General features: G+C 40.5%; 1 protein-coding gene across 2 annotated transcripts in view; it reads right to left on the reverse strand.

Moving 5' to 3' along the window:
* gpc6b (glypican 6b) overlaps nt 1–18,997 on the reverse strand; it is an 80,717-nt gene that overhangs the window by 41,070 nt on the left and 20,650 nt on the right. For both annotated transcript variants that reach the window (XM_076747228.1, XM_076747227.1), the window contains exons 2-4: nt 17,655–17,813; nt 8,084–8,475; nt 2,707–2,872 (exon numbers count right to left, since the gene is read on the reverse strand). In XM_076747228.1, coding sequence (XP_076603343.1) covers nt 2,707–2,872; nt 8,084–8,475; nt 17,655–17,813 — 717 coding nt within the window. The remainder of the gene's footprint in view (nt 1–2,706; nt 2,873–8,083; nt 8,476–17,654; nt 17,814–18,997) is intronic.

An 18,997-nucleotide genomic window follows, 5' to 3' on the forward strand; every position in this document is an offset into this window, starting at 1 on the left:
TTTAAAGCTGCATCTAGAGAGACTCTTGATATTAAGGCTGAATCAAATGACTCTGTGCTTTGTGAAAATGTTGGTGGTGCTTCTGATCTCACTGAGAATCAACCCTCCACCCTGAAGCTCTTTGCAGCTTTCACCCTCTTTGAGCTGCTCATTGTTTTGGTTCGCTGGTCCATATAGTCCCAGCGGCTCTCACAAAGACTGGCACGAAACTTTGTGCAGCCGCTCCAAGGTCACGAGCTTACACAAGCTGGTTGTACACTAATGCCCAGCGTAAAATGGCTGAGTGCCAAAGACAACGAGGGGCTGGTGAGGAGGGCTGAAAATCCAGCAAGCCAACGTTTCCTCAGGAGAATTGCTTCAAAAGGGAAGCGAACACTGGGGCTACATTTGTCAGATGCTCTGAATCTGCAGGATGTGTATGAAGACATGTTTTCTTTGTAAGCACACACTTGATGAGTGTGACCGGTCTTGTGAGTCTTTCCGCCCTCGAGTTGGCAAACATCACTCTCAGTCCGGGTGAAAGGCAGTTAGAGCATGTTTAGCTGCTGGTGTGTGACATATTTGAGAGTGAAAGCGTGTGAGGGACTCAATCACTCAAAAGAGCATTTTTCTGGGGAGGAAAAACAGCATTGTTAGATCAGGAAGTGGAGGATGAGAAGAAATCAAACTAGATCCCAACCATGTTCTTTTAGAAATGCAAACACAAAAGTTTGGTTGCCCCAAATCACATTTGATTGGGTGCAAGATGACTCATTTAACAGGAAGAGAAAAGACAGGGGCTATGAAATACAAATGCACAGAAATGCTCTTTTTTTGGTGATTGATTTGACGAGGTAAGAAAACAGCAATTACCTTAAAAAAACAAATCAAATTAAAAATCCCAACATCTAAATAAAACTGCTTTATCTTTAAACTGCCTTATCATATTTTCTTTATAATCACCCCCCCAAATGTGCAATTTCAAGTCAGAGTGGTGGGATTTCACTGTTTTATCTGCCACAAGCTAGCAAGGAACAACCAGGGCTCCTTTTGTTTCTCACAGCAGCCGAGTCACGTTTTCACTGCCACCGCCTGAGTTCAATCCTCCTGGATGAGCCTCGGTAAGTGACAGCAGGAATCACCTGTGTGAGGCATTCTATGAAACATTACATAAATATATAAATATTACACTCATGTTTGTACTTTTTGTGTCTGAGCTGAACAAGTTCCCATTGAACTTCTCCTCACAAAACTTGACACTCCCCGCGGTGCACTCCTGCCCTATTACAAGTCCCCACTTAGCCCAGCGGGAGAGCAGAATCCCATGAATAAAATCTGTTTTTATGCAGGAAAATGTTGATAAAAGAATGACAAATAAAGTGCCTTCTTATCTGAGGGGTCTAATATGTGTCAATGGAACTGATGCTGTCAAAACATGATAACAACACAGCAGCAGCTGTAACCTCTCTGAAAATAGAAAGTCAAACTCGACAGCATAAAACGCCTATTCCTGTGTTCCTGCAGACTAACAAGGTAAACACTCTGATTTCATTCATCATATAGAATTCAAACATAGTGTTATATACATTAAACTTGCTTACTCAGCAATGTGGAAGCAAAGAAAGGCCATAATAATTTAAATCCTATAGGCAACTCAATACCTAATTGAAATTTAACCTTCTGGAAATTTCCGAAAGGGAAACTCAAACCATTTAAATTCAGATAGATGGTTTATAAAGCAGAAATCTTTCAGCATTAAATATTCAGTTGTCACCATTTGTTTTTCAGTTTCTTAATTCAGATTTTTACAGCGTTGTTCTGCCTCCATAAAACATCAGCCTGAAAGCATGCAAAGCATTTATGTGTCAACACTAACCTGTTTATGCTTTCATGAGAATAACAGACAGAAGGTGTAAAGCTACATTAAGCGATATTTGCGATATTAAATTGATTTCAGTCGCTCCCTGTAAAGTAAAAGGGCTGCTTGCAGCAATCGAGACTTATTCTGCTGCTTTCAGCTCGTTGTTATACAGTTGTTTGCTGGTCCAACACATGCAGCTTAGAAGATTATTTAAATCATGCTATTCTCTGTACAGTTCAAACTGTTTTAAAGTAATTCATATTACTTGCTGGCGTCTGCTATTAACACACTGCTTCACCACAGTGTGTGAAGGAGAGATAGCGCAGGTCCTTCCTTCCTGCTGCTGTCGGACTTTACAATCAACACTGCTCCCAGTAGACCACACACCCCGAAACAAGCATTCACCCCTGTGCAACATGAGTGCTTGCTCAACTGGGCAATACCAATATTTCCTTTGTGGAATAATGTGAATTCAACCACGTTCTGTTTAACTTATGATAATGTTAACTTATTTATCACATCTTGCTTTATTTACTGATGCTTCTTACTATTACACAATCCCCTTTGATGCTGTAACACTGCAAATTTCCCCAGTGAGGGATTAATAAAGTGTTATCTCATCTTATCATATCTTATACAACACTGTGTAAAGCAACAATAGTAGTAGCTTGAAAACCTCAAAATTGAATCTATGGTTTCATTATTTTGTGTGCTAATATGTGCATTCCTCATACCCACCACATCAATTAGCCCCATTTAACCCGACTGTGGAGCTACTGACACAGATATAGATATATATAAAAACATCTAATGGGTATGATGGACCCAGGAGAGAAATGGCTGAAGTAACGCTTGAAAAGACTTACCAATGTACAGGTTCCACTCTGGATCCAGATCGGCCTGATTGGCCAGACAGCCCTTCATGACATTCAGGCAGTAGTTCTTACAGGGTTTAACAGCCGGCATGCCCTGACAAAAGGGGCAGTACAGCATCTTGGTCAGTGCTCGGATACATGCTGGAGTGCTGCTTACCTGCAAACACACAAGAGTGCAACAGCAGCCATTAGCAGCTAGACAGCTCCTTCAAAATCCATCACTTCAGTTACATTCTGTCATAACTGCATTAAATCCAGGAGGAAGGAAATGTTTGCCTGAAAGTTAAAAAAGAAAGTTGTATAAAGAAAATATTAACTGTAGTGTATTTTTTTTCTGTGTGCACGCTCAAAGTCTTCTGAGTGTTTGTGATCACTGTCACACAGTATGACGTGCATTTATATGTCAAATGTTGATTAAAGATAATTATTTGTTTGCCCACTCATTAGCCAGAATTAACTCTCAAGCATTTTGCGTTTCGGTTATTCTTCTTACTCTGTTTATAGTTTGACTTCAGACAGAAAAAGGTGACAGGCTGAGTTTTGAAGATCAGGATATGCAAAGTCTATAATAACATACGATATAGACAAGATAAGCACAATGCAATGAAATCTGAAAAATCACGTTTAGCACCTCACCCTAACTTACATACACAATCCTACATTTACATAAGGTAAACAGGTTCATTGGTAACAGGTGATAGTATCATGATTGGGTATGAAAGGGGCATCCTGGAAAGACTCAGTCCTTCACAAGCGAGGACGGAGCGAGGTTCACCACTTTGTGAACACATTATTTCGAAAGGGTCTGCTCCACTCAACATCCTTAACGTCATCACTCAAATGCTGGCACTCTGGAGCTGTCAAGATGTTTGAAGCGAAAGCTCCTGGGTTGCACCTAATGGACTTCTTTCTGTGTTCCACGAAGCACCAACAAGCATTTCATTAAGCATCTTTCAGGCTGAAAACCCACATTTCCTGTCATGCCCGCACCCACTAATGTCTCATTTTCTTTCCAAAAATAAGAATTTCACTCTGACACTGTTCGCTGTTTTCTGAGAAGGGATGCACCAGGAATTTCTAACCACATCTAGCTGCGGTCCTAACGATGAATGCACTTATCGTAAGCTCCTGTGGACAAAAGCTTCTGCTACATCAATGTAAATGTAAACACCCTGAAGAGGAGAAATTCCCACATCAACATTTAATGCCTTAAGCATAGCCTTATGTGAATACTGCATGCACAAGAATGGACACAAGGCCTCTTCACTCACATTCAAGGTACGATAACCTTAAGCCGCACAAAGACACTGAATGAGCTCAGTACATAAAATGAAAAGTCAAAGTACATTATTACAGCAGGGTGAGAAATGTAATTTTTCATTTGTGTAGTGGAAACCTATAAACCCGAACACACACATACGCGAGGCTGACATTATTGTTAATTCTGTTGTTGCCAGGCAACCACAGATTGAGTTAATGATCAGGTCTTTGTTACTCAATGAGAGCAGAGAAAAAGCAGCCATATAAAACATTAAATGGACTGTGGCTGCGGTACGGGACTTTGTGGTCATGGCATTTAGCAACGCCCTCGCCATTCTTCTCTATGATAAGTTTCATATGATTTAGCCAGTTGCTGGGTGGAGATAATATATGTAGCCTGCAGTAAAAATCCAAAATCAAGAGGATCTTGCTTTAAAACAATCTGCTGTTCTCAACATATTTATCTGTACTGCCATATTTCTAACCAATTACGTAAACGGTAATATTGTTGTAAAGCAAGTGGTTCAAGCATAAAATGTGGAAAGTAAAAGTACACTGTTTAATTAAAGTGAGACAAAGATTTAGACTTTGTAGAAAGTTCTTGCTGCATCTGACTGTCATAACTGCCTATTCATTGCAAAAGCACACAACGTGATCAGCAGCAAGAACACAGATAATACAGCAACAGATGGTTCAAAAATAAAAGAAATAAATAATGAGTAAATACAAAGAATAATGACAATTAAAATTCCCTCAAAAAACAATAACAGCAACAAAAAAGTTTAGGAGTTAAAAGAGAATTGGCTTGCCTGAGGGGCCTGAACGACAAAGGCCCAGACACTCAGGGTGACAAACTGAGATTTCGGACCCAATAAAAGGCTAAAAGATCTCAAGCAGCGATCAGGCTTGTGGGGAATTAACTGATCACAGAGCAGCAGCCTGGCTGAGCAAAGCCTTTAAAAACAAGCAATAAAATCTTAAGATCAATTCTCAGACAGGGAAGTGCGGTGCAGCGAAGAATGGTTTATTATGGTCAATTGTCTTGAAATGTGATGAAAGCCTGGCAGCAACATTTTCTGTCTGTTGATGTTTCACCTGCTGAGATCAGAATAAAGTGAGAACCGCCGGTCGAGCTTGGAGGAGATAAAAACATGGATGACCTTCTCCTGGTCTGCAAATTAGAGAAACGACCTGGTCTGGGCCGTGCGCGTTAATGTTTGATGCTCCTGCCTTCTCCTCAGCCCAGTGGTGAGCGTCATAAAGAGAGGAGTGGAAGCTCCTGTGTAGCTTCACACGGTGCGGCTCTGAGGAACGCTCAACCGCACACAGCCCTCGCACATCACCTCGTAGACCGTGATTTGTCACATACTAACTTGGCACTGAATATTCTAAAAATGTTCGTGCCAGCATCTATCACACCTGACACAGGTGTTAGCCAATCTGACTGGAATCTGTTTTCAGCAGATTTAGAGGTCGTGAGGAAGGAAATAACAGTAACAATATTTTTTTTATAAACTAGATTTTAATATTCTATTGTCTTTTTTTTATTTTCATCCTCATCTCCATCTTATTTTACATTCATTTTGTATCTGTTTTTACGTCCTCTCTGTTTTTTCTTTGAGCTTCAACTCCTGTATGAAAGGTGCTATACAAATAAAGTTTAATATTATGATTTTTTTTTTTTTTTAATGTGAGATAATATGAATATTTATCAATTAAAAATCTATTCAAAGATCTTCCCTTCGCACTCTAATACCTCTACACAAATACACATTCGTCTGTCACCTACCCTCACATTTTGAGGTATTTGAGTATCAATCATGGAACCCACTGGCTTTATCTGATGATGATTTAGCCTCTGCGGCAACAGTCAAGGTTTTGGGGTTTCTACTGCAGACAGCGGATATCTGAATTATGGATATCTGGGCTTCCATGAACTGACCATTGTTTACAGTACAATTAGCAATTTGAGACGTGACAGTGTAGTTAAGGGTTGACAGACGACGCCTAAAAGTGGATTGTCTCATGTCCAGATGACGTTTTGGCTTTTCTTTATAAACAGATATCTGCATCTTTTATGCATCTGAATGCATAAAGAAAAGCTGCTAAAAAACTAAACCAACATCAGACGATCATCAGACAAATGGCCAGTGCATTTCACCTCTTCTCCCTTGCCTACAGATTCTCCGTTCATATGCACATATTCGCTTCTAGAGATTATGTAAATATTCCAAATAATAAAAATTAACACTAGTAAGACTAGAAGCGAATGCACAAATCGGCATTTTTCTTCATTCTACTGCATGAAAAAAAGAAATGTAATTAAGTGACTGATTGACTGAATGATTCCTCCTGTGGCAAAGCTTCATTGGCACAATACTGTGCAGTATTAACAAGTCATTAACAATTATTTTAGAAAGTTGATGCAGCACATTAACAGGCTTTAATGGAAACACAGCACAGCAAAGCCACGTTGGTTGCACCTTTGCCTTTACCAAATCCATTGCCATCTGACTACTGTGAGTGCATTTAGATAAGTATTCTTTTTAGTTATGCTCAGATTTTAACATATTCTAAGTACTGCATCAGTAAGCAAATGGATGATTATAAGATTTTAATCACTTCAAATGAACAGAATTAGATGTAGTGTTTGGATAATGATCTGGGGTGAGTACGAGCTTTATTTGTGAGATGCAGCCTCCAGACAAGAGTTTCTGCTTCTCCAAAGCTCAGTTGGGTTTTGTGTTTTGTCTCTTAAGCTGTGAGAAGAAACAAAGCACTACATCATCTGCTTTAATTCAATATATCCCAGCAGCAATAAGCATGGATGTCACATCTTAAAGGCACTGTGCAACAGTCACCTCTAGCAGGGTGTCTTATTCCATTATGCTTACACCCAATCCCTCGTGATGAGTTTATACCCTGGGGATCAAAGGGCTGCAGTCTCAGACACATGACCTGGATCTCAGGTCTCACTGAAATGTCAAGAGGTGACGCTGGGACATGCTGGCTTGTAAGAAACGCAGAGTGTAACTCAGTAAACGCATACTAACAACACATCCTCTGTGGCAGCTTCTAAATGAGCCTCACAGCTACTACTGGTGAAGGGGGTGGGGGGTGAAGGGAACATGGTTAAAGTTCACTGAGTGCACCATGCTGGCAGTACAAGAAAATGAATGTCGGATTTCTTAGTGAACAGCAGTGTCTTCTCCTTCACGTCTGCCTCTGTGTGTCTCATGATTGAGGGTTACTATATTTCCATCACCCTCTGTTTATCTACTCTATAGCATGTCTATAAATATTTATAATAGAGCTGATAATCCAATCTATCTGATATCTATACAGAAGTGAAAGGAAACCAGGGTGGCTGGGGATTTGCAGAGTAGTGTTTATCGGTGCTTCTCTCATCCCATAAGAAGGCGTGCAGAAACAGCCCTGCTGTTGTTGAGTGTGACTAAATCCAAGCCTTAGCCTTCTTGCTTTTCCTTTAATCTTACTTTGCACATGATCAAAACTACACACACTCCCAGTGGCAGTATGATATACTGCAGAAGCTGCATTACGATTACATCGCATCAAACAGAATTCTAAGGCTACAGCATGATTAATGGCTTCTGTATACTGGCTGAACAAATATTAGGCAATAGAGCAATAAACAGTGATGGCAGAATTTTCTTTTCTTTTTCATTGTTTGTGCATTTCTCCTGAGCAATCCGCATACCCTTCATCGCTGTTTTCTAGACAGCACCTAAACAAGCCGCCTTGAGTCCCAAAACTTCCTGAGGACATGCGCCAAGAGAGAACACATTAGTCAGAAAAGTATCTGTGAGGAATGTGTTCGCAGTGGAAAACCAGGCGGAAAATGTGTGCTTCTGCAGGAGCACCAAACAAGACCTTGGGCTTGTTAAAATGTGCACGGGATACATAGTAAATCTTAATTTCAGCTGAGGTCAAATGCTGAATATTGTCCAACAGAATCAAATGGAGAAGCAGTGAAATCAACTGAAATATGGTTTTGTTTCAGGTTTGCAAATGGCATAAGCAAAGCAGTTGATGAGGTGTTTTATAATCCAGTTAAAGTTTTACTGAGAGCGGTGAGAAGTTTTACCTTAGACACTCTCTGAGCCACCTCCCGGCCAACAGAGAGCCCCTGGACAAATGTGCGTGCAGCGATGAATGCCCGGGTAACCTGAGCCTTCAGCTTCCTGGGCACGTCTCCAAAGGGCTTGAGCTGGTCGGTGTACTTACTGATACACTCCAGATAGTCCTCGGTGATGACGTACTGCGAGTTGAGCAGTGTGAACATACGCTCCAGCAGCCGCGACCAAAAGTCATTAAGCATTTCCTCCAGGTTGACATTTCCTCCTGTGTAATAGCGCTTCAGCTCGGCAAACAGGTTCTCAAAGACCTCCGAGTTCTGCATGTAAGGCTTTCCGTAAGTCCTCACAAACATCTCATTCAGGGACCGCTCCGTGTTCTCCAGTAGCTCCAGGAAAAATTCTGGATGGAGAAGAAAAAAATAAGTGTTACTGTGTGATTTTCTTTCATGTGTGAGTGTGTTGATATAGATCATACTGTACATGGCATACATAGACATGCCTTGATAAGATGCACTGGGAACCTTGCCTAAATTTGAGATTAAAACAAATGCAGTAAAATGACATTAAATGTGTCTGATTGCAAGATGGAACGCATCTTAAAAAGAATGTCTGCTTGATTGCAACACTGACAACCAAAAAATGCCAAACGAGCAAATCAATTAGGGCTTCTGATGATGATTTCATTTTGAAGAGACTTCACAGCTTTGTTGATCTTTATCTCCAGTAAGCCTCTTCTGACACTGCAATGGGAGCATTCCTCATATATTTCTGGAAAGCAATAAGTTCGGTGTTTGCGGTGTATAAGGCCTGTATTGTCCATATCTCACCTTTAAACCCAAAATGCATTCCTGGACCTTGGTAGAAAGGGGATATACAGATTTGCACTGTGCTGCTCCACATGCACAGAGCATAAGGCTGTCAGTTTAAGTGCAATAAATTATTCTTCAGCATGATTATGAGTCCACAATACAGTTCATCGGTATGGTTTGCAGTCATTCTGCAAGCTCCTTTTTAGGCACCACTTGTTGTTTGCCTCATGACCTCTATAACTCACCAGAAATTGGGATGAGATGATAATATTTCTGACCATCTGCTATCCATAATGATAGTCCTGTCTTTCAAGGACTGAGATTAAATTTTAAATAGGCTTCAAAACTCTGCACATTCAACTGCAAAGTGAAATAGTTCAAGACGAGTCATAAGAGACTCCATTCCCTTGAAGGGCACTGAAGATTCTAGAAAGTCTTATATTCCTCAGTTATTGTCTTTTTATTGAGTAATATGTCCAATCCAAAGATTTATTTTTTGCTATATCAACCTCAAGAAATTGATTTGGTGAACATGTTAGCAAACAACCAGACAGATTTGCATTTCTTTGAAGCCATGTTTCCGGACACCATACAACTTTAAGTCAATTAATCACATTCCTTTTAGCTCTATTTTGGTCTCAGAGTGCTAAATTGTGCACTATGTTCACCAGCTCAATGTTGACTTTGTGTGTCTGCTGTTTGGTGCTGGGCAGGCAGTGTGCAGTGGGTTTATTAGACATTTGTCAGTGAAACCAGCTCCCTGCAGGCAGTGATGGAGGAGGTATTCAGATGCCATCCCACTGTAAAACACTCTGTTACAAGTAAAAGTCCTGCACTGAAAATGCTACTTAAGTAAACGCATGCTAAGTATAATCAAGAAAAGTAAAGGCACTCCATGTACCATAGTATACTGCTGGACCCTTGTTGAAGGGAACTAAAGAACTGGGTGATAATTCTTTGTGGTTTCATCACCTTTCCCATTATAGTCATTTGATCCATTGTTAGTATTAATAGCCTTGCACATTTCACAATCAGTATGTTCTGAATTAGCATCTGTGCAGCAAAAGCATGGTAGCTGGGGCGCATGACATGCTCTGACCACATATCCACTAAGAGATCCATCCTCCTGAGGCTTTCACATTACAGTCACTCATCAGAACGGCCCTGACAAAACTGTAATGGATCTGAAGTGGTCATTAGCGCTCAGCAATGCAGGAGAGATTACGTATTACAGTGGCAGAGAAACAAAATGGCATGACTCTTAATGACACCACGCTAAATCACATCTGATGAGTTACATCGAGAGCTGCCCCTGTTGCACACCAGCAGAAAGTAACATGAAAAAGGCGACTCATCTGCAAGGCAGTGTTATTTCACCATGTTAATACCTGATTGAGACAAATGTATTTTTAGCTGCAACGAGCAGCTATTATAACTCACTTGATGTTAGATTGGAGGGTAAAGGTCACATTTGCCACAGAAGAAAGGCTTGGTTTCTAATCCTGAATAAATCTATCCGGTCCAGAACTGCTTCTTAAGACTCTCTGTTCTTATTGCAATTAATTATTGTTCATTAGCATGTGTTATCAGCTACCAGTGAGTATTAACTGTAAGATTTCCTCTGGGGATCTGATAAAATTAGCTTTACTTTCACAAATATTTTTCTGCTATCTTAAGTGGATATGACTTTTAGTAGCACATACACTATGCAGGACTTGTGATGTTAGCCAAAGCATGGTTATTACTGTTTTCAGCATTCTTTAATGAAAGACTACAGTGAGCAGTTATTTAAATATGCAAAGCTCCGAGCGTGATTGTGCTTGAGCGACTCATTTTTAATAGTCACTGGTGCTGAGCGATATGCACACTGATTAATGACAGCTTCAAAACTAATTCCATTTAAAAATGTGCATTTTAGAAAAAAAAAGCATCCTAATGCAGTCAAGTTCTCAGCCCAGTGCGTCAGCTGAAATATTAATTGAATGTAATCAATGTAATTAAGGCTAAATTTATTGTTAATGTGGACAGTATATTTGATATCATTTTAAGCTCTGTTTTGGAGTGATTGCCATGAATAATGCTGTTATAGATGACCTCGGTATAATTCAGTGAGTGAAATATTTAGTTAAAAAAAAGACAACTTAATCTAATTAGTGGAAATTCATGAGAGGGATCATATTTTACAATAGCAAATTCAGTGAAATGTCAGAGACTAAAAATGATCAGGAAAGCTCACATAAATCCTTAACTCATCTTAGTAATTAAGAGGTGTGTGCAAATGAAAGGCTGCAAAAGCTGCAAACAGAGGAAAATGATGTTGAAATCCTGGACAGGGGTTTAGTCTAATGCTCCCAACTTGCAGAGAGTTCATTACATTTCACTGATAAAGCTCAGTTTGGCCCAAATTCCTCACTGTTTGGACAGAGCTGTGCCATTCTCTCTGTGATGAAGAGAAAGCGTGTGTTGCTGTGCTTCCACAGCTGCTTGCTCTCACACAAACCTGCTGGATGATGCTCTCATGGATGTCAGTACTATTTCGGCAGTTGTGAAACAGCGCTTACTTTAAATCTTTGAGCTAGGTGATGGAAAACGGTAATTTGCATGCTTTTCATTCATAAGCAGACCACAGTCTTGAGACAACAGAAAATGTGGAGTCTACTGGAATCGGTGGAACAGAGGTAGCTGTGATTGGGATGACATCTACTGGGAGGAGCCTCGTGGGAAGAGGCCTTCAGAATTAATCACTGCAAAGTCTCCTGAACTGTGACCAGCCATAACGTAGGAGAATAAAATGGGATGGTTTTCCACCACAATTCACTCTTCTTAATTTGTAATTACAATCTTTGATAAGAATTCTCACTGGACCGCATTTGACATCTGCGCAACTCTTACATGTTCATGCCCAAACAAAGCAATCAAAAGCATAAGTCAGGTTGTAATCAACACCTAAGATGGATATGCTTATCAAAAGCTATGGCTTAATACTCCTAAAACTTGAGGAAATGTTCAACAGCAGCACAGTTGAACAACTGATTTTAATTGGTGAAACGGTGTTTGAGTAGAGGGAAATTTCAGAAGCAATACAGTGAGGTCACGTAATCACTGAAAAATACTGGGAACATAGATCATTCGTTCACTGTCATTTGTCAAAGCTTGGGCCTCGGTAAAAAGTTGAAGCAGTTCATGCAACCTTTTATTCATATTGTGTTTCATGTAGGAGATGTTAACAGGAAATGATCATTTGATGGATCTTGTTGTGGGCAATCCATACCCTGGGAATAAGCTCTGCCTGCAAAGACAGCTTTGAAGGAAAAAAGGCCCTATGGCCCTATCTGCAAGATACTTGGCTTGTTGAGGGTCAGGCAGGATTTTGTTTGACCTGAGCTTGTAAAGTTGGCTGAGAGTTGGATTATTTTCTGCATTATAAACAGCCTTTCAATTTGAACAGTTTTGAAGAAATATTGTTGAATTGCTCACAAATGCAAGAAACTGGTTGAATTTGCATTAATTCTTGTGAATATAAAATCTGAAATCCCTTGAGGGACTAACTAAAATGCTGCATAATAATAATAAAAAAATGCTCTTCCCATTGTAAGTTCTGTCTTTCGCAGGCATTTGTGTGTGGTGACAATTTTACAACACATTATTTTGAGTGCAGCATTTGACTTTAAGGTCACACGCTGATAAAAGGCACCAAAAGAGCCAAACGCACTCACGGGAAATTAATGAATTCAGCAGAAGAAGATTTCTCTCATCATCTGTCAGATGTCAGTTGTCTATGTAAAGCATATTCCTGCAAGCAACACATTGTCAAAACTATCTGCAATTTATCAGAGAAGCAGCCCTGAAAAAACTGCAAAAATAACTTGCTTGGCAGGCCACTAAACAGCCTGTTATCTCCAGCAGAGCCACTCAGTGTCTTCTCCAACATGACTACAGCCAATCAAAGAGGCAGCCCATCTCTCACTTTTATTGAATTATTGAAACAGCATAATATAACACACAGGGCTTGGTATGCAAACTCCTTGAGCTCTCACGCCTGTACATGAAAAGAGCAATTTTGCTGCCGAAAAAGACCACTTCTAATTCCACATGTCAATCAAAAACTGGGTCATTGATTGGTCTGGCAGGACGTGCTGCAGAGGGCTGCTGTGAGTGCTAAGCTTCTGTGGAGAACATGCACATTTCATGTCTCCATATTCTGGCGTTCATTTCTCTGGTGTGCCTATTGTGAGCAACGTATGAAAAGAAAATCTAAAAGTAGATGTTATGCTGATGAGTGAGGACGGAGAAGTCCCATTTATAAGGTCTAATTCAGTCTAATCTGATGTAATCTAATCTAAGGAGATACTCATATATAACGCAATGTCCTCAAAACAACAAATCACAAGACAAATTATTTAAGTCAAATCTGATGTTTTTCCAAATATGTGCGGAGACACTGTGGCACTTGAATCTGACCTTCCCTTCCAGTCCCCAACTGGACCGTCCAACATGGCTTCCTAACATAGGAGGGGGTTTTTGCTGAGCAAGCATGCCCTTTTCAGCACCGTCCAGCTTCACATTCATCTCGTCACACACATCAGCACCTGGTAGCTGGCCAGCACGCCGCGGCCTTCTATGGTCGGCAGCTTTTGTGGAGTAATTTCAAGTGCTTTGCTCAAGAGCACCTGCACAATGGCTGCTGAGGGAGGAGAGAATTTTCTTTTCACTTTTTATGCTCTTGTATAAAGATGCACAAATGGGCCACTTTTACCCTGTGATATTTACTGTGTGGAAACATTTTTGCATTTTTATACAACAGCACAAAAAGTGAAAAGCAAATTCTCACCTCCCTCAGCAGCCATTGACCGAAACCGGATCTATACAGCAAAAACTCAATACTGGGTTAACATTACCCAGCAGCATGCTGGTTGTTCACATTCTTTTTCATATTAACATTGGCTTACTTCTCCATAAGAACACATTATTTTGACTCAGTGTCACGACAAGCTTACTTTCAAACTGTTACAAATCTGTCTTCGGTTGTAGAAAATATGTGCATATGACCGAAAACGGCAAAGGATGCGCACACTTTAAAAAGTGTTTGATAGATTCTAACGATTCACAAACATAGCTCATTTACCTACCTTAAATTAAGTTTTAAAAACAGTCTTTAGTGGTTTTCTAAACGATGCTTAACGTTGTCTTAATAGACTAACAGGAGATTTTTGCCCAGCGATGGAGTCACTGACTCCAAAAGATCAATTGTAGAGGGTGGACCACATTAATATTCTGTTTGGCTCCCCTGCAACATGGTGTTCACGGTCAGAGGAGGGCCAACAATTGATTAGCAATTAACTTAATCTTTAATGAGAAAGTGGAAAAAAAAATTCTCCACGCCGGCCATTTGTCTAATTTCTTGGAGGAGCTGTTTCCAGGGATCTTAGAAGTGTTTCGGTGGAAACAATGAGAATATTCAGATTTTATTAACAAACTGCAGTAACTGTGGCTGCCTGTTTGGCACTGCGTTTTCACATGAAGCCGTGTGTCTCTTAGACTCACACAGCTGTACTGTGTAACACCGGTTGCTGTGGATATTTCTGTATTTCTGCTCGAATGGTCTTGGCATAGTCGAGACTGTGCCCTCTCACTGTGACACATAGGCTACGGTGTCAGGTATGCGTGGGCTGGCCAGCTACTGTCAGCTACAGTAACACTCCTCACAAACTCTGCATGAAGAGAAGAAAATACACACATACACACACACACATACACACACACACACACACAATGAGTTTGTAGGTGGGACTCCAGAATGAGGTGCTAAATAGATGGTAAAGAGCATCTAAATGAACTAACAGCTTTGTATTGTTTGGATCTTTAACTGTGTCCTCAGACTGAGTATCAAGGCCAACAGAATTATTTTTAAGGCTGCTTCATGAGGAGAAAATAGTCTTTAAGGAACCCGGAGTCAGAGAAAGGCAGGAATCTTATAATAAACAAATCGTGCTTCAAATACTTGAAAGATGATTTTTGTTTCTAATATTTACTTGCTGCTAAAATCTCATCTGACATATCCTGTTTAAACTAATAACCGCACAACTTTCAACACTCAGATTCAATTAACGGCACATAGAGATCAGGGCGAAATTCAAATCGCGTAATCGATATCTCAGATTTCCCGAGCGGGTGGTCAGCGAGACCCTCAGCAGACACAAGGTCTCCAGACAGCGGAGGGCTGCCGAGCTGAAACCTGCATGTGGCATCTGCTTTGACACTGATGAAATTATGGAGAGTGGCAGCAATGCCCAAGAGGAAGAGAGGGTGCCTGCAGTCATGCATCTAAGTGCTGCTGGACAACCCGCATTCCCCCCCGTCCGCCCCCCCCCGACCAGAGTCCCGCTGGTGACATTCACTACCCTGACAGCGGCTGATCAAAATAACACTTATTTATTTATGCACGCTTCCAGGAATCACATGTGAGCTAAAGAAGTGTATATTCCTGGAAAAAACAGACAGACATCACCCAGGCATCGTGACATTGAGCTTCTGGGCAATCATCTGTAACTGAATAGTATTTGTTTCATATAATATGTTTGCATAGTTTGAAAAGAAGCACAGAAAGACAAGACATTGACTGGTGAGGATCAAATTGCGCTATTAAATCACTCAAACATTATTCACTTGACACTGGATGTACTTAGATAGCCCCGTTTGAAAATCTATGCTTTGACCTCCTGCTGCTGGACAAAGATTACTTTTAACTTTTGGATTAACAGAATCAGAACAGAGTGTTGCTGTTCAATAATGTGATCTAAGAGATTATATTCATGCTGCAAGAATGTTTTTTACTGTAGATAAGCTTTAACTCAAACCAGCAGTCAGGGACATGAAATCAGAGATGTTGGGGTTTGCTAATATCACAACCATTCAAGGCAAAAAAACAAAAAAGGTTAGCAATGTGCATGGTGTTATTAGTGTAGTGTTTTTTCAGTGAAATCAATTTTGCATTGTTGGTCTGCATGTTGTGTACCATCAGCTCAGTAGTCTCAGCTCTGCACAGGTGGCACAATTTTGAATCCAGATGTAATTGAAGATTCATCGCTCCTAATCCTCCGTTTTCACAGGGAGACTGTCGTTCAGCAATTTAAATCCCACACATGACAAGCGAGTAAATAGATTTGAAATAAAGAGCGGGGGAAATGTCAGCAGAAGTGCAGTTACAGGATGCTGGATTCACTAACGTCACCCAAAATGAACCCGGATGAGTGTCGTTTATGAGCGAGCGCTCCTGCTCGTTTCCATGCTACTGTATATGCAAACCATGTCACAGGAGGACAAGATAATATATATTGATCATAGTAAATGTGATTCATGTACTGGAGAATAAATGAGCTTCATTTCATTATCATCACAATGATAGAGTGCTTACAGATGGCAACATGTTGAGCATAGACTCGGGTCACTGCGCTTTCTCTGATGCTGCTCCTCGACTGTGGAACAGCCTCCCGCATGGCCTCCGAGTCTCAGCACATTTTTAAAAAACATCTTAAAACTTCTGCTTTCTTTGGCTTTTCTAGATTGTGTAACTTTATATTTTGTGGTTTCTACATTTCTCTTTTTTTCCTCCTGTAAAGCTCTTTGTATCCATTATTTTGGAAAGCGCTTTGATAAAGTTTGCTTGTACTGGCACTGATGAATCACCCATTATTTGAGTCAAGGTTGCCAAAGTTTGACGGTTACAGGAAGCTTTTCTTCATGGTAACAGCTAGAAATGATGAAACTACTACTACTATTCATCAAGAACAGGAAGCAAAATCTGATCTGGGGTTTTAAATATGCTGGTTTGTTATACTGTATATACACAATATGCCATGGGTTAAGTGCTAATGATGAGGGTCATTTTTGGATTTCGTGTCTCGCCACTCTTAACGTACATTAACTAAGTATTATAATCCAATATTCTTTGATTTGAAAAAAGGAACCATTAGGGCATTTTCCTTAAGAGTTGAGTTTTGTCCTGCCATTCACTTGGAGAGAAAGAGAATTCAGATACAGTAATCTTTCAAAGGCTCCTGAGTGATGAACTAATTGAAAGCTTTTATGCTGCATTCATAATAAATGGTTTGACAAAGCTGACAGGTGGCTATGCTTGACAATTTTCACCTCCACCACCCCTCACCATTGTCCACAGTGATAAGTTGCTGCTTCCCACACAGTATAATGTTGGGAGCTGGAGGGATTATTATTTCTCATTAAACTGTAACAAGAAGGAGCTGACTCTAGAGAGAAGGGGACCAAGAGGGAGAAGTGGGGAGGCAGAGTGAGGCTTGGTTCAGTAATGAGTACGCCCCCTTTCACAGCAGAAACACAGCTGATGTGTGGTGGTCAAGACAGTTACCATGGGGGTAAGACAAGATCACACACACAGCACAAGACCACCAAACAACCTTAATAATGCAGAATTTGGCTCTGTAGTCCTGTTCAAGCTGTCAATCTGCTGTGCAAGAAGCCATGTTTGTCTAATCCAACAAGAGGGTTTTCCACTCCGAGGCATATTAATGAGATTTTCACATCTCGTCTCCTCTTGAGGGAGGGCAGCTACAGAACTACAAACAGTGAACCTTTTCAAATTAACTCATACAGTCTCAATCCTTTGATTTTCCTCTTTGCAGCATTTTGTTCTACTGTGACTGACCATTAAGACTGTTGAAAAAAGAAAGACAAAAGCAGGAAAATTAATCAGCGTAGAGCATTAGGCAAAAACAAGACATAAAAAAAGACTTACCATCAAACCTTTTATGTCTGGAAACAAAGGTGCTTCTCAATTCATGACTCGTTTCATCAACAAGATTCTCAAAGTCATGTTTACTCTGTTGGCCAAATTTGTCCTCCATTTCCTGGGTGCAACACGTGTTTCCCTGAGGACATACACGGAGATGTTCACCTGCAAAATAGGACAGAAAACAGGTCTCAATAAATGTAACATAACGGGAGCACATGAATTAGAACATGTCCAAAATTACTGCAAGCCCTCAAGAAATACTTTATAAAACCTGCGATTTCTGTACAGAGAGTAGTGACTGCAATGCAAAATCACAGGAAATTCAGTTACACTTTATTCACAAGTTAGATGTGAAAATATCAGGGGAGGAGTGAGAGGGAGATTTGGTGTCAGAGGTAGCGGGGAAAACACCACGTCGAGCCAGAATACTTTCACACCTAACTCACTGAGTTTATTTTTTGACCAAAGCAGAGTTGGTGATTGTTGGAACAATGGAAACACTCACTAAGATGGTTTGGGTGAGTTTTATTTTTGTTTCCCTCAAGTTTAAATGAAGTGTGTTTCATGATGATCTGCAAGGAAAAATGGCTGTTTTCATCAATGGAGTCTGGTGGCTTTGAGGAGAGCGACATAGTGGCTGTTTCTGGTTAACAGAAAGATCCATCTCTGTCGGGATCCTCTCCCTAACGTTGCTGGATGCTCTGAATAACGATCTGAGCCTGTCACTGGCAAAAACAAACACTTTTAGTGGACATTCTTTGACAGCCGCAGTTGCCCTCAAGGATTATCGTGCAGCCGTTGCAGCCTGTGTGGTGGCTGCCGGCTGACACCAAACTGGACCAATTCCAAAACTTTTTGTGCCCAAGTTTAAAATTCCTAAAATTACCTTTTAATATTTCCAGCTGACTACAGGCAGCCCTGTAAAGAGAGGTTTAAATATTTCCTTGTTGACTACTTACATGATATCATGCTAAATGACTGAGGCTAAAGCTGCATGGCCCAGGCACAAAGTCAGCATCCTCACCAGTTAGAAACAGCATTTCTCTTATATAACAGCATAAAGCCTGTGTGTTCAGTCGCACCATCAGCAGCCACACAGAAGCTTTTGTTTTCTCTGGAGATGCGCAGAGTTTACAGGAGCGACTTTATGGCAGTGACATTTCAGTAGCACAGCCAAAACAGCCTACAGGAAAATGTTTTTGAAATTAGACGCAGATGCATATTAATGGAATGATAGTAACTTGAAAAATAAATACAATTAATGACAGAGCTGGTTAAAGTCAATGTCGTGTAGCTTGGCAGTGTGTTTTAATAATGTGTACATAATGCCATCATCAATAGGCAAG

The sequence above is a fragment of the Chaetodon auriga genome, chromosome 13 (assembly GCF_051107435.1).
Source record: "Chaetodon auriga isolate fChaAug3 chromosome 13, fChaAug3.hap1, whole genome shotgun sequence".
In the NCBI taxonomy this organism is placed as follows: Eukaryota; Metazoa; Chordata; class Actinopteri; order Chaetodontiformes; family Chaetodontidae; genus Chaetodon; species Chaetodon auriga.